Source organism: Calonectris borealis, chromosome 13, assembly GCF_964195595.1.
Source record: "Calonectris borealis chromosome 13, bCalBor7.hap1.2, whole genome shotgun sequence".
Lineage (NCBI taxonomy): Eukaryota > Metazoa > Chordata > Aves > Procellariiformes > Procellariidae > Calonectris > Calonectris borealis.
Window position 1 is genome coordinate 24,170,687 of NC_134324.1, and position 25,595 is coordinate 24,196,281.

The following is a 25,595-nucleotide window of genomic DNA, read 5'->3' on the forward strand; positions in this document are numbered from 1 at the left end:
GGAGAGGCACTGCTGGAGCAGCATCTCCAGCGCAGTGGGTGCTGCAAGTGCTGCCAGGGGAGCCAGGGGCAGGCGGCGAGTGTGGTGGTGCACTCATACCCCCCCTTTCTTCTCTGGGCCTCTAAACCACTCATTCACGACAGCGAGTGCATACAGGCAGCCCCCCACCCCAGGCAGCTGCCTGGCTGCTGTCCCTGGGCATGTGTGTGGGTGCCGGTCCCGGCATGGCAAGGACGGGGTGCTCTGCTGGGTCCCAGCTTGTTGAGTGGGGAATGCTGGAGAGGGGATGGGAATGGGCTGAACAATCGCTGGAGCCCTCCAGTCCTTGGGGACCTCTGGCTGCATCCAGGGGGACGAGCAGGGCTCACCGCCCTGCCTGGGGCTGGTGATGGACATCCAGAGTGGACGTGGGACACCGGCTGTGCCAAAATCGCAGGCTGAGTCCGACTGCTCATGGCAGGCGCACGCCGCTGGGATGCTACCAGCTATGCCAGTCCCACCATCCGGGCATCATCAGCATCCGTCAATCCCCCGATGTCTGTGGTGGGCCGACAGGCGTGTGTGCGCCCCCCACCTCCATGCAGGGCGCAGGGCAGCATGCCGGCAGCCTCCAAGGTCCCCCAAGGACCCCTGTGCCCCTGGCCGAGCCTGGAGGATGGGCAGGCCCAGCCTCCAGCCCCATCCCTGGGGAGCAGCAGGGCTTCGTGCTCGCTCCGGCATTTCCTCCGGCAGTGGCAGGAATGTGGTGGCTGCGGGAACAATGCCGGCACCTTGCACCGGTCCCCTCCGTGACGGTGCTGGGAGCAGCTGCCCGGGCACAGCCCTGCTCTCAAGGAGCCGGCAGGAAGCAGATGGAGATGACACCGGCGGCCGTTTCCTGCGGCAGGACGCGCTGGCTTTCTCCACCACTGCTCCAGTTGCCGAGCCAGCAGGGCCAGAGGGACCCGGGGTCCACGGGCATCACTGCTCGGGCCTGCAAAAGCCCTGTGCCAGAGGCTGGCACCAGCACCCTGCTGCACCCCCTCTCCCCAGGCCCTGCTCCGTGCCGACTCCCCTGTCTGCACCACCCCCGGTGTGGCATGTGCCAGGCCGCTCTGCCGAACAGGCAACCGGCGCTGGGCTGCATGTTGCCTGCGTGCCAGGAGCCTGCAAGCTGCTGCCCAGGACCAGGAGCTAAACCAGCAGGAAGCAGGGGAACGGGAACCTCTGCCGCTGTCCCCTGGCCCTGCCCGGCGTGCTGCTGGGAGAGCCCGAGGAAGGACTCAGCTGCTTTTGGAAGGCTCCAGCGCCTTATTCAGAGCCCCGGAGCCCCGGGCAGGGAGGACGGCGGAGCCAAGCCACAGCTCTGCATCACGGGATGCTGCAGCCCAGCAGCAGCCACCCTGAGGCCGCGTGGCGCGGAGCTACGTGAGGGATGGCAGGCTCGGTGTGAGCACACAGCGCAGCCCCGCAAAACCTTGCACAACGGAGGTTTATTTGGAACGAACAGTTTCCCAATAAATTACGTAATTTAAAAATTTTAAAGAGAAGAAAAAAAAAAGAGCCACAAGGTAGGGGAGCCCCCAGCAGCTCAGCCAGTGCAAGGGGACCACGGAGCCACATGGACACCTGTGGGCTGAGCACAGGCATCGGCGGGGGCTCCGGAACCGCAGGCTCCCCCCCACCGCCTCTCTGGCAGCAGCCTACCTCAGCCAAGGCCACGCAGCCCTGGCCCGAGCTTAGTGTTTCAGTGGGACAGGCCTCCCTCTTGCACCCAGCAGTCCCTCCCCCAGCACAACACCCCCACATGCCCCCCGGCCTTTCCCCCCCCCCATCTTCTCCCCCCTGCCTATACCCTCTGGTAGCACCTCAGGGAGGAGGGGAAGGCCAGCATCAAATGCCACCCTGGTCACCCGGCCCCAGTCCTACAAGCAGGGCTGGGAGGGACAGGAGCTGCGTCCTGCTCCATGCCACGCACAGGGACAGTCCTGGAGAAGCCGAGCGCAGCTCACTGCCCTACCTGACCTGGGCCCCTCCAAGCCACCCACCATCCCGTGTCCCAGAAGGAAGCTGGGGCACAGGGGACGGGAGAGCAAGGCCCAGGTGACAGTGGCACAGAGAGCCCTGTGTGCCAGAGCCTCACAGCCCAGGAGGGAGGGGAGAGGATAACGCCCTGCTGAAGGGAAAGAGGCCAAATGTCCAGATAACCCTCCTGGGACAGCCATGTCCAGCTTTCACGCACAGCGACGGGCATCAGGGTTGGCTTGGTCTGCTGCGTGGCAGAGGGTGACCCATGCCCCACACCAGTCTGGGGCAGAGCGCGGGGCTCTCACCAGTACAGTCAGTACACACCAGCACCCGCAGGGACGCAGCGTGCAGGCTGCGCACCAGCCAGCCATGCCACGGCCTTCCAAGAGCACCGGCAGTCTCCACCCTTCCCCACAACGGCTCCAGGGAGATGGGGATGAAAAGGAGAGAGAAGCATGACTCGGGGAACTGGTGACACTGCCACGGGACGATGGGGCCGCTGGCACAGTGCTTGGGTATCGACAGATCCACCCAGCTCCCAGGGAGAAAGCAGGAGGCTCCTGTCATGGATGGCAGTGCAATGAGTGTGCAGGTCCTCTGCAGCGTAGGGTACAGCAGTGGGAAGGAGAGGGGAACACGTCCCTTCCAACTGTAAACGCGGCACTTGGAGTAGCTTAGAGCCTTTTACCCTTCTGGAGCTGTCAGAGGCCCGGCCTCAGCGCAAGGCTGGTGGCACGGGCCTCAGCTTTGGCACACGGGCAGGAGTCACTCCTCATCCCCGGCCAGCAGGAAGCTGTAGAGGAAGTTGATGGCACGCTGGCGGTCCTGCTGAGTCTGCTTTGCCATCAGATTGGGTGGAGGGCGCAGGAGGAGGCTGGAGAACAAGGCTGCTGTAGGCAAAATTAGTTGTTGGTCAGGAATGGAGACCTTGAAAGGCGCCAGGAAGGGTTTATGTTTCAGTGAGGGCAGCAGGAGCAGAGCAGAGAAACGACACACTTACCAATCATGGCGACACTGACGTTGTTGTCTTCTGAGTATTTGAGCAGCTCTCGGAGGAACAACATTAGGTACTGAAACACGCTGCGATGGCAACGAGGCAGCTGAAAAATCGCCTGCAAAGAAAACAGGCAGGAAGCTCTCCCAGCTCACACTGCCGCAGCCTGGGCACGCTGTGGCTCTCTGGACTTCAGACAGCCAGCCTTCTCCCCTCCGCTGCCTTGAGGCCACTGTGTGACCACTGGTGCGAGCCACAGGCCCAGAAAGAAAGCAACAAGCCACCAGCTGTAGCCTAGTGCTGATGGCACTCATGGGCTTTGGCTCCTGGCAACACTGCCTCTAGGATAACTGCGTCAGCAGGCAAAAACTACCACTGCCCTGGGGCTCCTTCCCACTCGTTTCCAGTCGGATCCCAGCTCTCACCCTCCTGGCTGCACAGCGGCAGCATGAGGACCAGGACAAGAGGCTTCCCGAGGCCAGTACTGAAAACATACCCCAAAACTTCCTCCTCTGCCCAAGGACATGCTTGGCCTTGCTTGCTGCCCCACCAGCTATTTTTAAGAGCCACTCGGTCATAGTCCTTAAAGGAAGCACAGGAACTGCAGCTCTGAGCAGGTGCTTAAGCCCTCGAGACCAGTGGAGGCTCTTCCACTCCCCGGGGATGCTATCTTCCATGTGCTCAGGGTGACACAGGGCACACTCGGGGTCTCTTTGGAAGCCACCAGGTCTGCTGGGAGACACTGCAGTGCCGACCTTGGGGCAGGAAAGCACTGCCAGAGCACCCAGGTCATCCTGCCCACTGCAAAGAACCTCCGAGTGCCTGCTCCCAAAGCTCCTCGCCAGCTCACGGGAAGGGAGCGGGACCCAGCAAGCCCCAGGGCCAAGGCAGAGCTCACAGCAGCAGGGAGAGCTGCCCTGAGCCTGCAGCAAGCGGACAGAGACAGAGGCAGCACCGCACCTGCTGGCACAGCCGGCTGTTGTGTGACCAGTCGAGGCACCGCTGGTACAGCTCGTAGCAGATCACTGGCTCTGGCAGAGCCTCCAGGAAGATGAGGAGTGCTTCAGCCACAGAGTGGTTACTGCCCGCTGGACCGGTGGGAATCAAGGGGCATGCTGAGCAGATGGACAACCTCCTTCCCCAGCCTGCTCCCTGCCTCTCTTCCTTCCCAGTTGCTTTGTCTCTGCTCCCTCCTTGCAGGTCTTGCAAGTTTTCTGCCTGCCTAACTGCTCCCTGACACCGAAGCCTCCCTCCTCTTCCTCTGTTGTCCCTCATCCTTGGAAAATGCTGTTCCATCCACCCTGCACTGCATTTGCCCACCCTCTAGCCCTACAGAAGTCTTGTGCTCCATTAGCCCCTTCTCCAGATCATGCTCCCCAGCGTCCACCCTCATCAGCTCTTGCGCTTGGCACAGCCTTGCAGAAGTTTCCAGAGCCCTGGCCCTGTGGCTGCTTCAGCCAGCATATGTTCAGCTTCCAGAGAGCTCTGGGGAGACAGAGGGGAGCCAACCCCCCAGTAGGGACCCTGCCAGCTAAAGGTTGCGGACAAGCTCTCCTGAGAGTGAGCTCTCCCAGCAGAGCTGAGATCCAGCAGGCTCCTGGCAAAGTCAGGCGCAGCAAGGATACGGATTGTCTCCGGGATACTGGTGTCCAGGCAGTCGATGATCTGCTCCAACTCTTCTTGCATGCCTGGAGTCTGGAACAGGTCCTCCTGCCAAAAACAGCACAGGGATGGACAAAGTCTCCTTCCTCCCAAAGGCTGAGGCACATAGCAACAGTGGGGTGAAACCTGGTATCCCCAGCCAGTGCCTCAAGCACAGGGGAAAAGCCCTGCCCTATAAATACCGAACTGGAGTTATCTCCAGTACTGATGCATCAGGTCACCAAGCTCTCCAGAGCTTCCCGGCATGGCAGAAGCCCTCTCCCTCACCTGGTGGCAGGCATGCTTGAACAAGTGGTCCACCAAGAGCCAGATCTCCTTCGGCACCTGCAGTGGCATCCCACTTCCCTCCTCACTGTCCATGGAGCCCAATGGCAGAACAGATTTCTCCTGGTGGCAAAGAGCACACAAGGTTTCAGGGAAACCTCAGGCCCTCTGGAAGGGCCTTGGTAAAGAAAGCCTGGAGAGGGGAAGAAGCAGGACCCAGGACTCATCTGGCCCTTTCTTGCTTTTACAGCACAGCCATCGCTCTGTAGGTCCCAGCTCCACGCCCTCCTGCTGCCCCACAGAACCACCTGCCTGGTCCACCATGAAGCTGCAGAAGACAGTCCCAGCCACACCTCAGAGGAGCTCCCCCCAGCCACACCAGCTCCCACAGGATGGGTCTCTTGCTGGCCGAGACGGCTGGTCCAAATCACGACTCCCACCCCGCGTGCCGCAGCTGACACTCGGGAGGACTGGAGCATAACGAGCCCTTCTGCTGCATTAGCTTCCACATTTTAGGTTAAATCCAGCCACCGCGCCCCGCTCATCCAGCTGATCTCCTCTGGATAGAGTCAAGGACATGCCTTTCCTGACTCCTGGTTGCCCCGACCATGTCTGCCCTTCGAGCTCTAAAACCGCCCAGTTTCCTAAAGCTTCTTTCCTGATTTTCCTAAGGAGAGGTCTCTGCTGAACACAGACTACCCAGACACCATTGTCACGTTTTCCCGCTTACTCATGCAAAGCAGCTGACAAGCTCAACTGCTCAGAAATCTCCATCACACCAATCTTTAACAGGATCAATGTTTTTTTGCTTGATTTTACTCGCACTTGACGATCGCTCATGTTCCTGTGTGCCAAGAAGGAAGCCATGCACAGCTCTCCTGAAGCACATTCAGCAGAAGCACCCAGAAGAGACCGGCACAAGCAGGAACACAACCCAAGGACACCAGCAGAGAGGAGTGCCACAAGCCAAAAGCAAAGCCCTTCATTTCAGCTGTCAGCCTACATGACAACAGTGATGGCTGTCCCTCTGCAGCACACACAATCACTCACAGCCAGTTGGGGCTGGGTTCAGTTTCCCCTGGTGCACTCAGAGACACCTCAGGTTGGCACAAGCCCCGCCCGCCCGGGCAATAGCCACGCTTGCCATACAGCACAGTATAGCTTTGCTTTGCCCTGCACACCACTAGATTTTACCCAGCTAGCAGACGCTGGGTCATGGCTACGTCTGCCTCGCTCACCCAAGCGCACCGGGGAGGTTCGGAAGCAGCATGTTAGGCAAGCGCGTTACAATTTTCCTCTAAGAGGGAAAAGGTGAGAGCTGTGGACCCTCTTTGAGAGCTAAGGGCTCTTCAACAGAAAAGCCCCAGGCCAGGGCATCGCGGCACTGGAGCCAAGCGCCAGACCAGCACCCAACTCTGCCAGGCTGCCCTTGGCACGACTTGGAGAGCTGCGGAGACCCCCAAGGCAGAAGACCCCAGCTGCTTAGAGCAGAGGAGGAGGAGAAGGCTCGGGGCTCCTCAGGGCGGAGGAGGAGGAGGCGGAGGAGGAGGCGGCGGCGGCGGCGCTGGGCCTTTGCTTTTCCGTGTGCATGGGCCAGGCGCCGAGCGCCCTCTCCTGCCGTGTGCGAGGAAGGCAGGGCACGTCCGTCTTCTCTCCGCGGGAAGATGCTCTGCAAAAGGATGTTCCCAGGAGGCAGGCACCAAACTCCTCCCTTCCCCGCTGCTAGGAAGGAGTTTGGGAGCTTTATCTGGTTCAACACCCGAGTTCAATCCCCTCTTGGAGAGGGGACATCCATTCCCTCTCCTGTTTTATCCTGTCACTGCATTGACAGCCTGGAGAGGGACAAGTCACCCGGCCCAGGAAGCCTGCACAGAGCCAGCTCAAGCAAGTTACCAAACGCCCGAGCTGGTGCAGGGAGAGCAGGAACAACACTGCCACACACACCCCAGCACCTCCCACTCGCTCTTCGAATGACAGATTTGACTCGCGTGGCCTCCAGTGCAGAGCACAAGGGCAAAGTAAAGCAGGGATCCTGCTCAGGCATCCGCGGCTATGAGAGCCGGCTGCTCGAGGAAGCAGAGAAATATCTGCCTCCCATGCGAGGCCCTCCCTCGGCCTCCATAAGGACACACCGAGATGGAAAGAGCAGAAGACTTCAGTTTTCTAACTCAGCCCTTTCCCCACACGTCTGAAGAGGGTGCTATGGTGAACCCCGTCTTACGTGCGTGGTTAGAGCCAATTCAGGTATGTAACCTTTGACATAGCAGGTTGCCAATCTTTTCTGGAAATAGCCATCATTGCTGCTAGGATCAGGAGAGTGGTTTTTTCCCAAATCAAATTTGGTGAGCTTTTAGCAGCTCAGTGGGGCTGGCCCACCTTGGCTACGGAGTCACTTTGTGCTCCTACGTGTTCTCATCTAGCCCATAGCTGTGCAAAGAGGCTTTGCTGGAACAAGTGCTCCCTCTGTACCCACCTCCCCTTCCCTCTTCAGCAGAAAACAAGGGGGAAACTCTCATTCTTTACAAACAAGTCATTGAGAAGCAGACTGCCCCAGCAATTGCTTGCGTTACCTTTTCTAAGAAGCTGTCTTCTCCCTGAGAGCAGTGGGAAAGAGAGAAGAGGAAAAAGTATGGTTAAGAGAGAGAATGCACTCTCAGATTAAGCAGAAACCTAATTTGCATTACAAGAACCCATTGAATGCCAGGTCCTTCACACATTTTGCTGACATGGCCAAAGTTAAACCTGTGGTGAGAGATTTGCCTGCCAATTAGCAAAAATCCTGCTCACATGATGCGCAACCTTGTCAGGATTTCTACAAACTCCTCAAAGGGGCCTTGCAGCACCACTGTTCACCACCTAGCAAACAGTCAGGCCACAGGCAGGTGAGAGGTGTCCGCCAGAAGTAGTTCCCCCTCTTGAATCCTCCCGGTCAGAAATAAATATCCCTGTATTATTTCAGCCATCTTCCCTTGTGCCCAAGCCAGAGATACAACATTCTGTATTTCTGAGTGTGTGGCAGCTGCGGAGCTAACAGGCCCCCTAAGCAGCTTTGTGTATAGTCAGGGAAATGAGTGTTTGTGCTCAAAACCCCAGGCTGCTCGTCTGTCTCAACCTAATAGCATTAACACACTGCAAGGAGGAGCATGCCAAAGCCCCCTCCAGGCTGCGCGTCCAATCCCTCAGGCGATCCTGAAACACAGCATCCGCTCACCAGCGCAGTGCAGGCTGGCAGCTAAGACACTGTTTAGTGGAGTCCGCAGGAGGAAACGAGCAGGTTGCCCAAGCTGAGCTTTGGCAGATCGACCTTTCAGGTGGGAGCAACCACAACGCATTCAAGGGCCGAGGTGGAAACATAGCTGCAGCCGCCATGGCACAGGGCATGCCTGGGAGGGAGCAGCATCTCGGGCTCCCCTGAGGCTTCTGCAGTGCCTGCTTCCTTCGGAGGCTCGCTGAGTTTTAACACAGCCTCAACAGACCGGCCTCTTGCAGAGAACAGCTTGCTCCAAACACGAGCTGGCGCAGGTTCCTCTTCCAAGGCAGAGGGGGAGGGACTGCAGTCGCAGGTTTGGGACGCCAGATAGCCACGCTGCACAGGAGAGAGGCTCGTTTCGTAACTGGGTGAGTCATCTCAACAGTCTCACTACCACCTACCTGACTGCTTGCCCTGCTGTTCACCTCTCTTCCCGTAGTGTTCAGCACGATTAGCTCCCTGAGACTAACCTGCTCCTGACAAAGATTCTTCAAGAGGCTTTTTAGAGTCCACAGCAGGATCCCAAGAAAAAAATAGGATGAGACACTAATACTGAAATCCCAAAGGCGAGATGCTCAAGTGTCAGCAGCTTCTCCCAGGAGAACCAGGAGCGCCATTTCCAAACAAGCTCCCACCTACACTTTGCTATCCTGCATTAAGCTGCCTCTCAGACCCTTACTGACCTGCATTCTCCAGACCTCCCTCTGCTGAAGACAACAGAGACAGTCTAGTCAGGCTGAGAAAAATGCTTGATGCAGTGAATGACAAGCCCTAACACTACGTAAGTGCAGGAGGGAAAATGGTTCTTAATACACAAACACACTGCCTTCCTCGCACACAGTCTAAACATCAGCTAAATACATATAACTGGACCAAAATGCTTCTGGGCTGCAGAGGGGTTAGCACCAATCTCCCTTGCAGAAAGTGCTCAGCTTGTCCTGTCTCAAGAATTTCCCAACTCACAGGTATGATCAAAACCAACAGACCTAAAATAGCTCTAACATGACAGTAGCTTTATAACCTAAGTGGCTAAATTTTGCTTTTGGCCATTACACGTCGTATTCCTTGAGCTTGCTTAACATGTTCCGATTGAAGTACTGCAGTCACACTGACCTCACTGACACAAGAGACTGTTTCTTTGCTGCAGATACTGGGACAGGGTGCTCTTCTCGGATTGTTTTGCTTCCTGTACTTCTATATGTTTCACTGAATAACAGAAGAAGGAAACCTGTAGGTAAAGCAAGCAGAAGCAGCCTCAAAGTACACTTAGAAAAGTAATAGTGTGTGTCTGTGAGGGCAGAAGCTAAGAGTCTAGGCCTGAGTTCCTATCTAACAAGCAAGAACTCAGTGCTGAGCACCGAGCAGGAAAAAGCAGGTGGAAAAGCCACAAGACTGATGAAACGCTCCAGACCAAGTCCAACACATTTCTAGAACAAGACTGACTTTCAGTCGAATCCTGAAAAGTATGAGGCGCCGGAGGCCTGGATTAGCTGCTTGAAGTGAGAAGGCAAACACTGTATCTTGCCACCTGAATTCTGCTTAGCCTGATCTTGTGATTACAAAATCAGAATTCTGGTATAAAAGTGGCCTTTCTGTATGTTGGGCCTGTGAGAAAAGTAGACACCTACAACAAAAGGTGGGAACTGGAAGAGGCAGCAAGAGGCATGGTGCAACTGCTAAAGGGAAGAGAAAGAAGTGTAGCAGATGGGAGTAGAAGCTGTCAAATCTACAGATGTGAAAAAGCACCAGCTCACTGGACAAAAAAAATGCATGTAAGGATGAGACTGCAAGATATGAGAAGAGAGGAAAGGTATCACATGTCAGAGAGACTAGAAGAACCGGGCTAATCTTTCAGGTGAACAAAAAAGAAATGGCTTTCTTGGCTAAACAAGAACGGGTAAATAGACTAAAACTCAGGAACTGCTAAACCTCACTGAAGCAAGGCAGGAAAGGCCATCAGAAGAGAGGAATGAACGCAGGCTGAAAACAAGAATTAACATCCCCAAAATGGGGCTTAATCTCAGAAACAGCCATGAGATACCAAAAAGACAAAAGGTGACTAGAGCACAATTGCACCCCCTCACGCGCACACAAGTGGCTCCAGAAGGATGAATATTGATGCTAGGGGCTGGTGAAGCTTGGGGAGAGGAACAGTTATCTCTGCATTGCGGAAGAGCTTGCTCACTGCGGTCAGTGTGAGAGGAACTGGACAGAGAGGCTGCGAGACTGGACATTTGCTAAGCTGTACTCATCAGTACATCTCACAGCATCAACGTCCTCCTTCAGGTCCTCCTGCTTCTGCTTGTTCCTTCCCCTGAGCAGTGTGAATGCCACAAACGTCCAGAAGGAAAAGGGTCCTTGTCACTGCAGAAGAAGCCTAGGCACCTCGGAGGAGAGCATTTCAATCATACCTCTTACGACACACCAGTGCCACCCAGCTGAGCCTGCCAGCACCAACATGACAATAACACAAAACACAAGGTGCTGGGATCACTTTTGTCCCACCAAACAGAATTTAGAACCTACTCAGAAATAGGGGATAAAGTACAGGCTGTCAAAAGCCATTGGTTGTGGTGGAGGGAAATAACAAAAGAGCACCTCCGGCTCTGGAAAAAGTAAATCAGCTCAGAGCCAGCTGAGCCGACCCAAGCTGAAGGCATTGCTCTTGCTTTTAGGAGTAAACAGAAGGGAATATGCTCTCTCTCTGTTAAGAGAGCTGCTCCAGAACACTGCTACTCACCAGGTCAATGAGTTTGGTCACTGGAACTTCTCGGATCGGTCGCCTCATTCGGCATAAGGCCTCCAGGGAGGTGCCAAAGCAGCTGGGCAGGTAGGTCCCACTGATGGTAAGGAAATAGTCCTTCCCTCGGTCCAAGTGAAGGACAAGAATATCCTCAATTTTATCCTCGCCGGAGTTCAGAAGAGTTACTGAGTCCTTACTGACATACACATCCAGGGAGATGTCCGTGCTCTCATCTGCAACAGACAGGAGCTCTCAAGAACTCAGACACTCTCCAAAAGGGATGACAAGGACAAACATACAGTGGCAGGGACAAAGGCCACAAAACTGAGAAGACATAGAGACAAGGATGCTGGCAAGAAAGGTGAGATGCAGGAAAGATGGGAAGGACTGTATGGAGATGGGGTGGCAGTCTGCACCAGTACACACTGTAGAAACCGTGGTAAAACTCACCTGGCTCCAAGTAACCTTCACAAGGCTCGGCCCGAAGCCATGGCTTACAGTAGTGGCTATCGTTGAGCTTTGGGATGAAGGAGAAGTGACAGGTGACCTGCCCATTATTGGTGATCTGGAACTTCTGCTTCTGCAGCTGACGGAACTTCACGTTCTCAAACTCAAACTGCAGAGCAAAGAGAAAACACAAATCATGTTAGTGGCCACGATGAGACACACAGCTAGGCACCCAGACCCTGCAGTGGCAACCCACGACTGAGAAGTGCCCACACAATGCAGAACTCCTAACAGAAGACCTGCCAAGAAGCCAGACAAGATGTCCCTTCTAATCCAATTCCTGATCATAAGATAATGGGTAAAGTTCAATTTCCTATAATCCAGTTTATTGAATCAGTCTTTAAAAGTAGTTCTAGCACTTTTAAGACTGCTGTGTTTGGGAAGTGGATAGCAATTCAGGTTTCATCCTCACTTCTCTCCTGCTTAGCTCCAGCGAAGGGAGAAAGTCATTCTCCATTCTGTCCATTATACGAACGATGTCTTCAAACAACTTCCGATATCTCTGCTCATCCACAACCTTTACCTGTGGAAGATCAGAAAAGACTCAGCAAAGTTTCTGACCAGCTTCACAGGAACTCTTTTGATCATGAGTAAACTGCAAAAGTGAAATATTTCTCTAAGCACTCGCTATGTGCAGCTGAAAGGCTAAAAGAATTTGCATGCATGGGTGCACCCCCAAGCTGCATATGCAACTTGGAGCATATTTTACCCCTACAGATGTTACTAGAGTCATTCTGGCCACTGATCACACTACTGGGAGATTACTGGGGGTGATCTCTGTGGGACAGCATTGGCATCCCGCAGCATTACTCATGATTCTCCAGAGGAAGAGGAGAAAGGCTCTCCTTTAAGGAGACTCGAGCTACCTAGGGAGCAGGAGGCAGCAAAAATGGACATGGACTGTCTCTATTCAGTAAGCTAGGAAACCCAAATCTGCTGTGAGCCATTTGCCACCAAAGAAATTCAGATGTGAACCACTGACACACTCTCTTAACACATCAGAGGCAACACTGCAACAGCAGGCACAACTATTTACAGGTTTCTGCTGTGTCTCCTTGTGGAGGAGAGAAAACAGTAGCTCACCCATTCTAGTACTAGATATCGTGGGTTATACCCCAGAAGCTAAGCAGCATCATTAAAGCAGTCAATGGGAATGCCTTTCTACTTATTACATGACCACACCGGCTCGGGTAAACTCCAGCGATCACCTGCATTACTGTGGCGTAACACTGTCCCAGTGCCACGCTGCTAAGCTGCATTGCACAGGAAGACCTGAGCTGCTGAGCTGTTTGCTGAGCAGAGGCTGGCATGGCCGCCCAACAGCAGCACACCTACACAGTGGACACACCTTATTTTTACTTACTCTGTCCTCTTGCAACAGCATTAGCAGAGGTGCCTTGACTATATAACCACCTCCTGAAGGAATGCATGACGATACTGTGATCCTACCCTAGCGCATAAAAAAAAGTTACCCCGATGCGGAAAAGTGCGCTGACTGGCTTGTGGTCACTGGTCTTCAGGTCCATATGACTGCAATACCGGAGTTGATTTATGTTCCCTCCTCTCCAGAGGATTCGATCACACCACGCTGGCACACGACACTTTCCACTACAAAGAAAAACAGGTTACCAGGGAAATCCAACAAACCTAATAAAGCACCCAAGCTGTTCCTCTTCCCAGCCAGGCAGCTCCCTCCACCCCCACCGTCAATGACTGCATCAGCAGTGATGGGATGAACTTCTATCACTTCCCTCAACTCGAATACTATGTTATTTCTTCTGCTCTCTTCCCCTTTCCCTATACAGTAGCTAAAATTCTGGTCCTTTCCAGCATCAGGAAACAAAATAACCTCAAACAAGACTGTTTCCACAGCCTGAAGCCATGTGTACTGTGACCCAAGCTGCACTAGTTTCTTTTGCTGCCAGATCTTTCCGCCCACTACAATTTGATCCACCGCTTATTGTTTCCACTACGGAAAGTCTACTCAGCTATTACTATGATGTTATGAAGTCTGAATCCTGGGTTATCCTTCTGCAGATTAACTACTGTGCTGATTTATAAACACAGGCAGAGTAAAATCCAAGCGCTATATGGTTTGAAACTCCTTCTTGGGAGTTTCTCCATTTAGAGCAAGCTTCTGCAGCAAATGCATAAATGTGTGTAGGAGGCACCAAGCAGAGAGCAGCAAGCAGGAACCTCTGCTGCTATCACAGCACAGCCACCCCTGTGGGTGCACCAGTCAGGGGATAGGATGACTCAGAGAGAGCGCTTCCTTATCTCTTCCATTCCTTTTGTACCGTTTGTCTGTCCCTGGTAGCAGAAAAAACCCTCCAGTGCAGGGCCACCTGCGAGTTCACGCTTTACCTGCCTTCACCTATTGGAATCAGCAGCAACCGAGGTTTAAGGCATGTGCCTGGTCAACGTATACAGGGTCTGCTTATTTCAGAAAGGAGGAGTACAAACTTGTCTGTGCACTCCAGCCATCACCATAACACTGAGATGTACTTCCAGCTCTAGGAAGCAGGAAATCAAGTTTTGTGAGAAAATGCTTTTTATGTCATAGATAAATATGTTCTTTGGCAGCCAATTTACCTAGAGTCCCAGCGATCTGTTTTAGAGTCATATTTATATGTGGGGATGAATTTAATCTCTCCCTCGGTGAAATCTGCAAATGCTTTCTTCTGAGTGCGCTGAATATTCAGCTAAAGCAGAAAAAGAACACTTTTTAAAACAAAAACAAAACCAAAAACAACAAACACCCCAAACACCCCCACACGCACAGAGCAGAGTGTCAGAGAGCAGATCTATAGGCAGGGCAATTGCAACCTGTGGCCACAGGATTCACCAGACATCCCCCAAAACACCTCTCAGACCTTATACCTTTAAAAAAGGTAAAAATTCAACACATTGGTGGAATGTTTTCTAAACAGACTGAATACAAATTGGCACAGCGCTGCTTACCAGAGCATGCAGACAGCATAAAACAATAGTTAAGGGAAATATTAATTGCTGCACTTGTGCTAAATGCCTTCATTAGTTTTCAGGCTTAAGCATCACCATCATTAATATTTCACTGCCAATCATTTTAGCAAAAGCCTCCAGGAGTGCACTTGGCTGACAACCTGACACTACTTTCCTTTTCTCATTTACTCTTCTGAAAAATTTCCTAGTTGTTTTCTTCACAAAAATCTAAGCTACAGTTGTTTTCTGCATGAAGTTCCGCAGTACAGCAGAAATGAGCTACAGAACAATCAAATACTGTTAAATTGTGTATCAGAGACGATATTACACTATTTCTCTTCATGTTTCACAGGTACAACCGTTCATCTTAAAGGCACAGCTGGTGCTGTCTTGGTTTTCAGTGGGCTGCAAAGAAATGCTGCGCAGGGAAGACCACAGCACAGAATTAGGTCAAACTGGCTGAGCAGAGCGCCTCGGCTACAAGCGCTGGTCTCCAAATCAATACCTCTTCCAGAACACTGATTACCGCAGCTTTTGTTGCTGTTACAAATTCATGTGTTCTAGCTTGTAGTTTGTACGTAAGAGAGAGCTCTTCCAATGAGATGCAAAGACACTGCTATGGTAATTGCCCGAGTCATCCAGTTAACCCCGGTATAACCTACAATCCATTTTTGTTTAGCGGGTTGATGTCACCAGGACACCCAGGGCTCTGTCTAGGGTCTAGCGTCTATGTCTATAGACACTTATCGCAGAGTGTCTGCCAGCTCCTCCCAAACACAGGCACATCTTAAACCAAGACGACCTCACAAGTACGGAGCAAACGTAAGCGGAGTTCACTGACCTGGTCGTATGTCAGCAATTTCTGAAGCTCATTCCTACTGATAAGACTTTTCACTTCACTGGCATCAGGGAGACAAAGCCTGTAGTTCAAGTCTCCCAGCCAGATGACAACACTGAAAACAAAGACAAACATGGAAAAGAAGAGCCAGTAGTGAGTACCACAGGCCAGACAGGGAAGAACGGGCGTAGGAGAACAGATAGTTGGTTGCTGGTGATTAAGGTTGAGACACATGGAAGAGAAAAGGAGACATGAAAGATTGAGCCTGAGAGCAGAAATTTCCAGTGGCAGCAGATACTACGGTACTAAGTCCATCTCCTTTGGAATACCACATGGGATTGAAGACTTAGCTTAATGGGAGATACTTGAGTTTGCCTCAGTCTGAAAAAAGCCTGAGAACACCACCAACTCTCTAATGAAGCGAAACCAGTGTATCTCACCAAGCTTCATAACCTCTCAAGCTACACAAAATCCATCTAGTATTCAGGCTCTTCTTGTGTACAGAAGAGGGCAATGACAGAGCTCATTAGGCAGAGCCTGCTTGTCAACCAGTTAGGCAGGCTGATGCGTGTGTATCTGCGTACTCATACCTCAGGTGATACCATGGTTTTACCCGTTCATTTCCCACTGCCCTTCTTGCAACCAGATCAGGCCACTACTGCAAAGACTGACTGATGCAGAATTGGCAAAGGCAGATTTAGGTTCCTGTTGAGTTTACGACCTCCAGAATGTTATTCATTCTCACCCATCAGCCATACCTCAACAGCACCAGCTTTTACTCTGCTCCTCTCTGGGCTTTCAAACAGACCCACAGCCTTCTCATTACCAGCAGCTAAAGAAACACTTGTGGTATTCACTCTTTACTCCATAAAGGTTTCATTTAAAGATTAAAATCTAAACCCCTCTCTAGTATCAAAGCTCTTCCTGTTTATAGTCAAACCTCAAAATTTCCATTAGTGGATTATCAAGGATAATTTAATATTTGAAGTTTTTTCTATACTAACCCACTCTACATTTTATTTTCAGTTTTTAAATGGTTTAAATATTAACTACAGAAGTATTAACCATTTGTATTGGGTTTAAGAAACTTAATTTATATGCTTTGTTGTACACATGTTTGAGTTTGATTTGGATTATTCAGCACCACTGTCACCTCATCAAAAATAATAATAATTTTAAAAAAAGAATCAAATATTGCCTGTGTATTATCCAATTCATTTAAAAAGAAACTGAAACAGCAAGCATAAGCACTTTTTACTCGAAAAAGTCTAAACAGCATAGCCTCTGCCCATCCTGCTATCCCTTTTTTTCCCCTACTCATACTCCAATTTCCCATCACAAAAAACCCCTCAGTTTCTTCAAGCCCTGTAACGTTCAGCCATTGACTCAGGAACGGTGCCTGCGGAAATGGAAGTATTATACACAACATGCAAGGAAAGGGCTGTTAGAGACAGGCTGCAGAAGTCACCGCAGTGAGAAGGTGACCACATAGTTTGACTGCAGGAACTCTAGCACACCAGAGGCGTTGGCATTTTCAGTTATATTATTAGGCCAGAAAACTTATCTGCATGAAATCTCCTGTTGCTGTGATTCTGACTTGATTTGGATTATTCAACACCACTTCAAACGGGACAACAGCAAAATGAACTTACTCGTGTTTCATGATGTTGAGCTGAGGTAGACTATCATCAGGGGTTACAAAACTCATCCGAGCACAGATATCCTTATAATCCTGATTTCGCCGCTCGAAGTCCTCCACGTGAGCAGCGAGGTGGGAATTGACAATGCAGAAGGTCGTGTTGTGGAACACGAACCTCACCGCCACACCGCCCTTGTTGCCCTAGGGAGAGCAGGTATCAGCGGTTGTTAGAGAAGGCGGCAGGCGAGGCACCAGGGAGGAGACGGGGATGGCACAGACAGGTGAACAAAACCAAAACAAAACTGTGCCGTTTCTTGCATGGATACACGGAAGCAACAAATTGGCCTCAGTGACTCACCATCTTTCCCATGATTCCCGTGCCCACAGACTCCATCATGATCTCTCTGATATTGCTCAGCTGATCCTTCCTAGCAAATATGAGCAACATCATCCCAACTAGACGGACCATTTGCACCTGCCAAAATAAAAGGGATCCTGAGCTTCCAGAAAGGCAGTGGAAATGCAGTGCTGATTTGCCTGCTCTGCCTGATGTTCTGCTTCTCTGGCTCTCCCCATTCCTAATCATGTTTTGTACTCAATCCCTGCTTGCAACACCACCCAAAGGACCTCCTGTCCCAAAGCAAGGTTCTGGAGGACAATCTATCCTTCCCCAATAGCCACCAGCTGTGCTGAGCTCACTCTGGTGCTTCCCTACAAACAGGGCTGTCTTGCGAGGTAACAGAAACTTAATGAACACGTAGCAGATCTGTTGGTGAAGTCTCAGCCTTTTACAGAAAGTTGCGCTCGGTGTTTGCAAAGATAGGGAGTGCTCTAGTTAGGCATGTCGCAGAGAGCTGCTGGCTACGGCTGCTGCTGAGGGCTGCAGGTCAGCTGGGAGTCGGTGCTCACCTTTGATTTCCCAGAACTACAGCGGAGCCAGTGACATGCACTAGAGGGGAACGGACACAAAAATTCTTATTTCCCGAGGCAAGCGTGCCTGACACACAGGGTGTCAAAAGGCAGCCATCTCTGAGCTATGCAAACTTTCAGAAAACACTTGTTCTCTAATGCAAAGGGTCTCCTTCTGGAGCTATGAGATTCTCCCCTACTGCAAAGCTCAACCCCTAGCTGTTAATACAGTGCTGACGTGCACTGTCCCAGCAGGGATCTCAGGTCTGCCGCAGATTCTTTCACACGTGCTAAGCCAATGCACTTCCCCGTCCATGACCTCCCTGTACTTTCAAAACTGGGGTCACAAACCAGCGACAAGGCCTAACCTTCTTGAGCACAGTCTACACGCTCACTTTAGAGGCATAAAAACATTAAGATGTGTAATCACAGCAGGATTAAGTCTATGTAGTGAGGGAAGAAGCTGAAATCAGAGAATTCAACTGGAAGAGCCCAAGTACTCAGTCCACTCTGCAGGAGTGGAATTTGCATGCAACTGCAAGTCTTATCTACAGTTTCAGTCACTTCCCCCTGCCTGCAGCCATGTCCTGTTCTCTCCCTTTCACGAGGGTGGGAGAAATTTGCCTAAAACCCAAGTAAAGCAAAGGGACGGGAACATAAGCCTCTCCGCAGTTCAGGTCATGACCCCTGGCTCCCTCTCGATGAATCTCAGTTCAGCAAGGTGCTCTGTTTCCCTGCTGTGATTACCCGTAACACATGCCACTGAGCTCAACTCAAAGCAAGCAGGACAGGGGTGTGACAGTGCACACATGGGCTAAGGAGGAAGAGGAAACTAGTTAATATATTTAGGGCTGATACCTACAGCACAAAGGTTTGCTACAGCAGAGATAAAAAACAACAGCTTGCTCTAAACCGGCCAGAATAAAGTCCTGCTGCCAGAACTGAAGCAATTCTGTCCCAAAGCAGCAGCATCTGGAAGATCTCGCCTCATAAATTATCCCATTCCTTCAAGGAAAAGCTATTAATTTCATTTACCAGCTCAAGACACACCTTGCTTCTATAGTAGAACAGTGAGAGGGTTACACAGATAAAGAATTTGAACACACTGCTATGATTCTATTCAGCATCCCATTTCCCTGACACCTACCTCATACTTTATAAAGTTATTTTGATCCCCATCTTTATAAATTTCTACGTCAAAGTACAATAGCCCCCTACAACTGTGGGGCAGAAACAGACTCTCCAGATTTGGTGTGGCATACTTGACACATGCACAGGTACACCCATGCCAAGTATATATCCTTGGTTTCTCCAATCACCGCTCCTTGGGTCAGGTGAAGAAAGGGGAAGCCCGTTTCTCTTCCTTCCAATCACGCCAACTCTACGACAAGACCCCACAACACTGAACAGAACTCACTTTCTTATACTTAGCCTGAGGGTGCAGGGACTTCTCCACAGCAGCCAGCCATTCTTGCTCTTTTGCAGAATCTAAGTAGAAAAAAGCCTCTGTGCTGAGGTCCAGCTCCTGGAATCTGAAAAACCAAGCCAACTTAGCACATCCCACCTCTAGAATCATAGAATCATTAAGGTTGGAAAAGACCTCTAAGATCATCGAGTCCAACCGTCAACCCAACACACCACGCCCACTACACCATGTCCCTAAGCGCCTCACCTACACGTCTTTTAAATACCTCCAGGGATGGTGACTCCACCACTTCCCTGGGCAGCCTGTTCCAAGGCCTGACCACTCTTCCAGTAAAGAAATTTCTCCTAATGTCCAATCTAAACCTCCCTTGGTGCAACTTGAGGCCATTTCCTCTCGTCCTATCGCAAGTTACTTGGGAGAAGAGACCAACCCCCACCTCGCTACAACCTCCTTTCAGGTAGTTGTAGAGCGCGATGAGGTTTCCCCTCAGCCTCCTCTTCTCCAGGCTAAACACCCCCAGTTCCCTCAGCCGCTCCTCATCAGACTTGTGCTCCAGGCCCTTCACCAGCTTCGTTGCCCTCCTCTGGACACGCTCCAGCACCTCCATGTCCTTCTTGTGGTGAGGGGCCCAGAACTGAACACAGGATTCAAGGTGCGGCCTCACCAGTGCCAGTACAGGGGCACGATCACCTCCCTGCTCCTGCTGGCCACACTATTCCTGATACAGGCCAGGATGCCGTTGGCCTTCTTGGCCACCTGGGCACACAGCCGGCTCATGTTCAGCAGGCTGTCAACCAGCACCCCAGGTCCTTTTCCTCTGGGCACTTTCCAGCCACTCTTCCCCAAGCCTGTAGCGTTGCCTGGGGTTGTTGTGGCCCAAGGGCAGGACCCGGCACTTGGCCTTGTTGAACCTCATACATTGGCCTCGGCCCATCGATCCAGCCTGTCCAGGTCCCTCTGCAGAGCCTTCCCACCCTCCAGCAGATCAACACTCCCATCCAGCCTGGTGTCGTCTGCAAACTGACTGAGGGAGCACTCGATCCCCTCGCCCAGATCATTGATAAAGATATTGAACAGGACCGGCCCCAGCACTGAGCCCTGGGGAACACCGATCGTGACCGGCCGCCAACTGGATTTAACTCCGTTCACCACAGATCTCCTACAGATCACCCTCTTTCTACAAGAAGGTCCAATGTGAAACCTGTAGCAACAGCTCTTCTTGGAAGAGAAGTTCCTTATTCCCACTTGCTAAATAAAGCAGCAGAATTTCACCACAGTGCCTCTGAGACCCTACTGCAATACACTCCAGCAACCATCTCTCTGAAGTATTACTTCAGGCGGAGGACAACCAGAGAGCTCTGTGGATGGCTCAAGGAAAATCTATTTTGTTACATCATGCCAGCCTCGTTTAACCCGATACTCTGCCTCATCCAAATGGCTCTTTCCCCTCAGACAGCTCTTCTGAGACATAGCTCAGCTTTGTGGAACCTCCGAGAACACAACAGGAACTTAAAACAAATACAGCCCACCAGTATCCAAGCAAGAGCAACAAGAAACCCAGCACCATAAGTAAATACGAGGTCATTGCTACTCACCCGATGCAATAGAAGTCTGGAGGCTCTGTGTCGCACACCAGCCAAGGTTCCAAGCTGCTGTCTGGAGACTGCCCGTTCACATTCCACGTTCCCACAAAAAATCTACAACACAAAAGCAGCCGAACTGTTAGAAAACACAGTAACAACCGCATCAGCCCAGTCTCTCCAGTGCACGCACAGCAGCATTCAGGCTGGGAGCAGACACACCATGTGAGCTGTCCGTGCGCAAGGCCATGCCAACTATGGGGTAACTGAAAATTCTTCTCGGCGTGGCTCATTTCCAGTGACACTCATCTCGAGGACTTTGCAGAATGCTACAAAACTAAAGACATTTCACCGGGGCCAGTGAACATCTGGCTCTTTTAACATGTGGGGGCAACACTAAGACAGTGTGGTGGGACGGCTGCCTTTATCCTCTTTCTGCCCAACTGCTTCAGTCTTACTTGAGGGTCAAGAGATCTGACACACATAGGGGAAAAGATGCAAAAGGAGAAGCTGCACGGCAGGCGCTTATTGACTTTCAGTCTGCATGGATCCTCGTTTAGCCACCGAAGCTGGCCACACATCAGCAGTTGTCAGATTTCAAGCCTGGGCTAGATTTGAGTTCACCGAAGAGATTAAACAGCTTTGTCTCCATGCACACCGTTCCTCAGTCACAGCTCTGACCTGAAGTTGTGAAGGTTGACATATGCCTTCTCTCTCTTGGCAAGCAGATGTTTGATGACGCCTTCTCTTTGCCCCGACTGGGTGCTGGGCAAAAACATTTTGCGCATAGTGTTGGTCACTTTTGGCTGGTCTCTTGATGCACCTTCTCTCTCTCGGTGAAATCTAGGAAGGAAGCAAGAGCAGAATTAAAACTGGTTCTGCTGTCTAGGAAGAGAAGGAAAAAAGGGAACAGATCCATCATGTTACTTACTGCCTGTTTTGAGGCACAGGCGGAGGTGGGGGTTCCCGGCGAGATCCTGTTTGGTGGTTTTGCATGTTTCTTTTCTCTTCCAGGCTTAGAGCGTCGAAGTCATCCTCAAACCCCAGAGCTCCTATAATGAAAAAAACAAGCACAATGCCCTGAGAAACAATTTAAAACAGCTCAGGTCAAGAAAGAAAAAAATATAACTCCACAGAAAGCGAAAAAGCAAATGATAATAGCAATATATCAAGTCTGATGACTCAGGGAATGAGAGGAAGGGGTACTAACCACAAGTCAAGGCAGGAGGCAGCTTAACATACACAAACCAAGGTACTAGGCAGAAGACAGCACTCAAGAAGGTCCAGGGCAACAGAGTCCAAGGACCGAGATGTTTTATTTTGTGCAGGGTGATGTGAAGTGAGGAAATGGGGCAGCGGCCAGACTGCTGAGTGCAGGGTCAGACACAGCTCCCTATCCCCGAGTGCCCCATTGCTGTACAGACCACAGAGCGCGCAAAGGTGACAGTCAGCTCAGTACCTGAAGAAGAGGCCTGTGATAGACCCGGGAGGTTCTTCTCCACCTGATACCAGCTGGCTGAGTCCTTAGGTTCAGAAAGAGCAGCCTTCAGGTGGGCTGGAAAAAAATTAGCCCTGTCAGAAACTGCTGGCAGTCAGAGGATTTCACAAACACAACTACAGCTCTGCTTACCTTCCTGTATACTCTGCACTTCTGAAAGGAATCCTAAGCAACGCTCCTCATCAGGGATTTCAAACAGCCGCTCCGCTGTCTCGTCACCTTGTATCCGGACCTTACAGCCTGCTTCAGGCATAAACACAGACTCATAGAGTCAGTCAAGGCTGGTTCACAGATATTATGCCCTGAGAGTGACCAGGCTTTCTAGGCATCCTTTGAGCTCATCAATGAAAGCCAACTTCCAACTATTGTTTCCGGTGGAAATCTGTACCTAAGCTAGTCTCCCTGTGCTTCTGAGATCCAACCCCCCGCCTGGGGTATCACGAGTCATGTTTTCCTGGTTTTAGGAATACTTCTCCCTACTGCGATCTCGCAGAGAAGAGCTCTAAAAGTAGCAAGAAAAATTTCTTGAAAGGGAAAGCAGAATTGGTGACTAGACAGAGTGTTGTCAACACTGAAAAAGGCAGATGGCAACCTAGGCTCAAGTACAGGTCAAAGTAACGTAAGGGAGATGGGAATGGTTCAGTGTTCAGGGTGCAATGCAGGGCCTTGAGAAAAGATTTAAGGAGTTAAAGTTTGACCAATTGCCAATACTTCAATCTGGGCATTTAAGACCATGTCTGTCATGACAACTGACTGTCTAAAAGAGCTAGACAACAACATTAGAGGAGATACAATCCCCGCTTGATCAAAAGACAAACACCAAGTATGGAGGAAGTTATGAAGCGGTAGGTAAAATAAGCATGCATCGGTGCCCAACAGGCAGCCTGTTTCCTGAAAGGAGCTTTAGCCGTGCGACTGCAGTTATAAAACTTACTGTTTGTAGCTATATCAATCAGTAGAGTTTCTTCTGCCTCTGGAAACGAGAAAAACAGGATCAAGAGAGTTCACACTGAATGCTGCAGTAATTGAGTACTCAAAAAAGCATGCTGCCTGCTCCTAGCCACAAGAGAGACCTAACAAAGGAACAAACAGCTTTAATTTACATCTGTACTATCAATAATGGCTCTGGCAGAAAGAATGGTCATATCTGGACAGCCTGGACAGTCATTTCCCACAATCAAAGTTTCACAGGGGAGATTCCTAATATTCAGAGTTCTCGCACACCTGGATGGTTTGCTCCACATCAGTGTAGCTCCTTTGGGAAACACCATCCTGACAGTGAACTTCAGAGCTTCTCTACACAGCAAAAATGATGGGCAGAACCACGCTGAATTACATAGAAAGGTATAAGCTAATCCAGGAAAAGATGCGTTTATTCCTGAACAAGCATGTGCCCCAGGGACATACACTGCCATTTAAGTTCTTCCAAGACAAGGCCTAAAGCTCTTTCCCATTCCATGCGTGGCTCTTCAGACTTGACAGCTTGCCAGACCTTACAGAAGTTTTGATTTAAACATGCAGGAATCAGACTTAAAGCTCCCAACTCCTGCCATTATGGAGAAGACAGACAGACAGACAGACAGCAGCAGACACCAAATGTCAGCTGCTGCAGACAAGTGCTGAACATGCTGGCTCTGTACGATGCCAAGGCCACCACTCATCTAAACGAGCCAAGTTCCTCACAACTGTATGGAAAGTCTACCCACTCGGATGGGGAAGAAGCAGGATTCCATAAACTGCGAGTTTTAGTTTCACAGGGAAGCATTCAATCTATATGGGTGCTTAGGAGGCAGGTCAAGAAACACCGCTAAATTCGGGTTTTGCCGATAAACAGCAGTGGATTCCTGCCACCACAAGAGAGCCCACCCCAGGAGAGTCAGTACCTTGTACGCATTTAAAGCGGCTGTTGATGGGAATATAATCCGGATCAGAGTTTTCTTTCTCCTGTGAATGGATAACTATCCTGGAGACAGAAAAAAGGCTTGTAAAAACACAGAAACAACTCCCTCCTCCTATACAGACAAATGTAAATATAGTTACAAGAACTGTATTTACAGAGAAACGCAATGCTTGATTTCTATTGCTGGATAGGAGACGAGAAAGGGGAAAAAAGCTCAGAGCCATACAGGATGTGGGTGAGAAAGTAAGCGCCGTTCAACCTTCCCTGCTACAGGGCAGATTCAGCGTTAGGGTGGCAGCGGCTCTGGCTCCCCGGAGAAACCCAGAGGCGCGGGGAAAGGCAGCAGGAACGCAAAGCACAAAAGCAAAGTTCTCGTCTCCCTGTTGGCAGGATACCGCCTCCCTCGCTGGAGGCAGAACGCCGGGGGAAGAACCCGCTCTGCCTCCCGGCCCCTCTCCGCACACAGCGGCTCAACCGCTTTTAAGTTTCCCGGGACAGTCGCAGCGGCCGTGGCCAGCTCGGTACGGGCTTGGCGACCCGGCGCCGCGGAAGAGAAAGGAGCCGTCGCAGGACAAGGCGCCCGCACCCCCCGAGCCCCGCAGCGGCAGCACCAGCCTGACTCACCGGCACAAGCGGCCGACCAGCCCGGGCGGCGGCGCCTCCGCCCGGCAGACAACCGGAGCCGGGCCGGGCCCTCGCGTCCCGCTATATCGGGACGAGCGACCCGGACCCGGGCTGCCGCGGCCCCCCGCGAGGCGCGGCCGTTAGCGGCCCCCAGCCCCCGCCGCGGCCCGGCACTCACCCGTAGCGGCCGCTCCGCCGGCCCAGGCTGAGCACGCACGGCTCCCGCCGCCCGGCCCGCACCTCCGTGCCGGCAACGCTCTGCGCCGCAGCTAAGGAAACCGCCGCCGACTGCCCTCCTCCCCACCGCCCCCCCACCTGCCCGGTCCCTCCCGCCCCTCCCGGCCCCGGGCAGGTCCCGGCGGATACGAGGAGGCCCCAGGCCGCAGCGGGCGGCTCCATGGCGGCGCCTCGGTCTCCCGGCGACTTCGCGCCGATCACCGGCGCGGCGCAGAGAGGCGCTCACCGCCCAGCACACTGCCCCCTGCCGGCAGGCGGACTGCCCCACAGGCGTATGTAACGGCGGAGGCGTGCCCGGGGCGGGGAAGGGGCGGGGCTGCACCGGGGGCGGGGATCCGGGGAATCGGGGCGTGCACCGCGGGATCCTCGCGTGGACGTGGGGGGCTGCGAACCTGGCTGTGGGTCCGCCAGGCTCCGGACGGGCTCCCCCCGGGTGCAGCGGTCCCGGGGTGCCCGCATGTCGTCTCCCGCCACGGCAGGAAAACGGCACGGGCAGAGCGGGGCGGCCACCAGCAGCAGCGCGGCCCCGCCCCGCGCTGTCACTCCGCCCCGAGGC

At 52.1% G+C, this 25,595-nt stretch overlaps 1 protein-coding gene across 10 annotated transcripts; it reads right to left on the reverse strand.

Moving 5' to 3' along the window:
* Positions 1 to 1,454: 1,454 nt before the first annotated feature.
* Positions 1,455 to 25,265, reverse strand: OCRL (OCRL inositol polyphosphate-5-phosphatase). Of its 10 annotated transcripts, none has more exons than XR_012675657.1 (24): positions 25,169 to 25,265; positions 24,981 to 25,060; positions 24,162 to 24,241; positions 23,213 to 23,251; positions 22,411 to 22,521; positions 22,240 to 22,335; positions 21,712 to 21,832; positions 21,462 to 21,623; positions 20,796 to 20,897; positions 19,192 to 19,306; positions 17,224 to 17,340; positions 16,879 to 17,066; positions 15,230 to 15,341; positions 14,020 to 14,129; positions 12,900 to 13,035; positions 11,840 to 11,950; positions 11,371 to 11,536; positions 10,918 to 11,153; positions 7,498 to 7,521; positions 4,931 to 5,050; positions 4,627 to 4,711; positions 3,962 to 4,089; positions 3,008 to 3,244; positions 1,455 to 2,897 (listed from the first exon to the last, which is right to left on the reverse strand). XR_012675657.1 is itself a non-coding variant. In XM_075162648.1 (24 exons), the coding sequence occupies exons 1-24, from the start codon at positions 25,199 to 25,201 to the stop codon at positions 2,773 to 2,775; spliced, it is 2,706 nt and encodes a 901-aa protein (XP_075018749.1). In that variant the 5' UTR covers positions 25,202 to 25,265; the 3' UTR covers positions 1,455 to 2,772. The 10 variants fall into 10 exon arrangements, 9 of the variants coding, with proteins under 9 accessions (XP_075018749.1, XP_075018748.1, XP_075018751.1 ...); XM_075162648.1 differs by having other exon boundaries at positions 1,455 to 2,894; positions 3,008 to 3,119; XM_075162647.1 differs by having other exon boundaries at positions 3,008 to 3,119.
* Positions 25,266 to 25,595: the final 330 nt, after the last annotated feature.

Coding starts and splice junctions, on each gene's coding strand:
- OCRL (XM_075162647.1), bottom strand. CDS start 25,201: ATGGAGCCGCCCGCTGCGGCCTGGGGCCTCCTC. Junction 25,061..25,168: donor CTGCGGCCTGGGGCCTCCTC/GTATCCGCCGGG, acceptor GCTGCGGCGCAG/AGCGTTGCCGGCACGGAGGT. Junction 15,342..16,878: donor CTCAACATCATGAAACACGA/GTAAGTTCATTT, acceptor CTTTGTTTTCAG/TGTTGTCATCTGGCTGGGAG.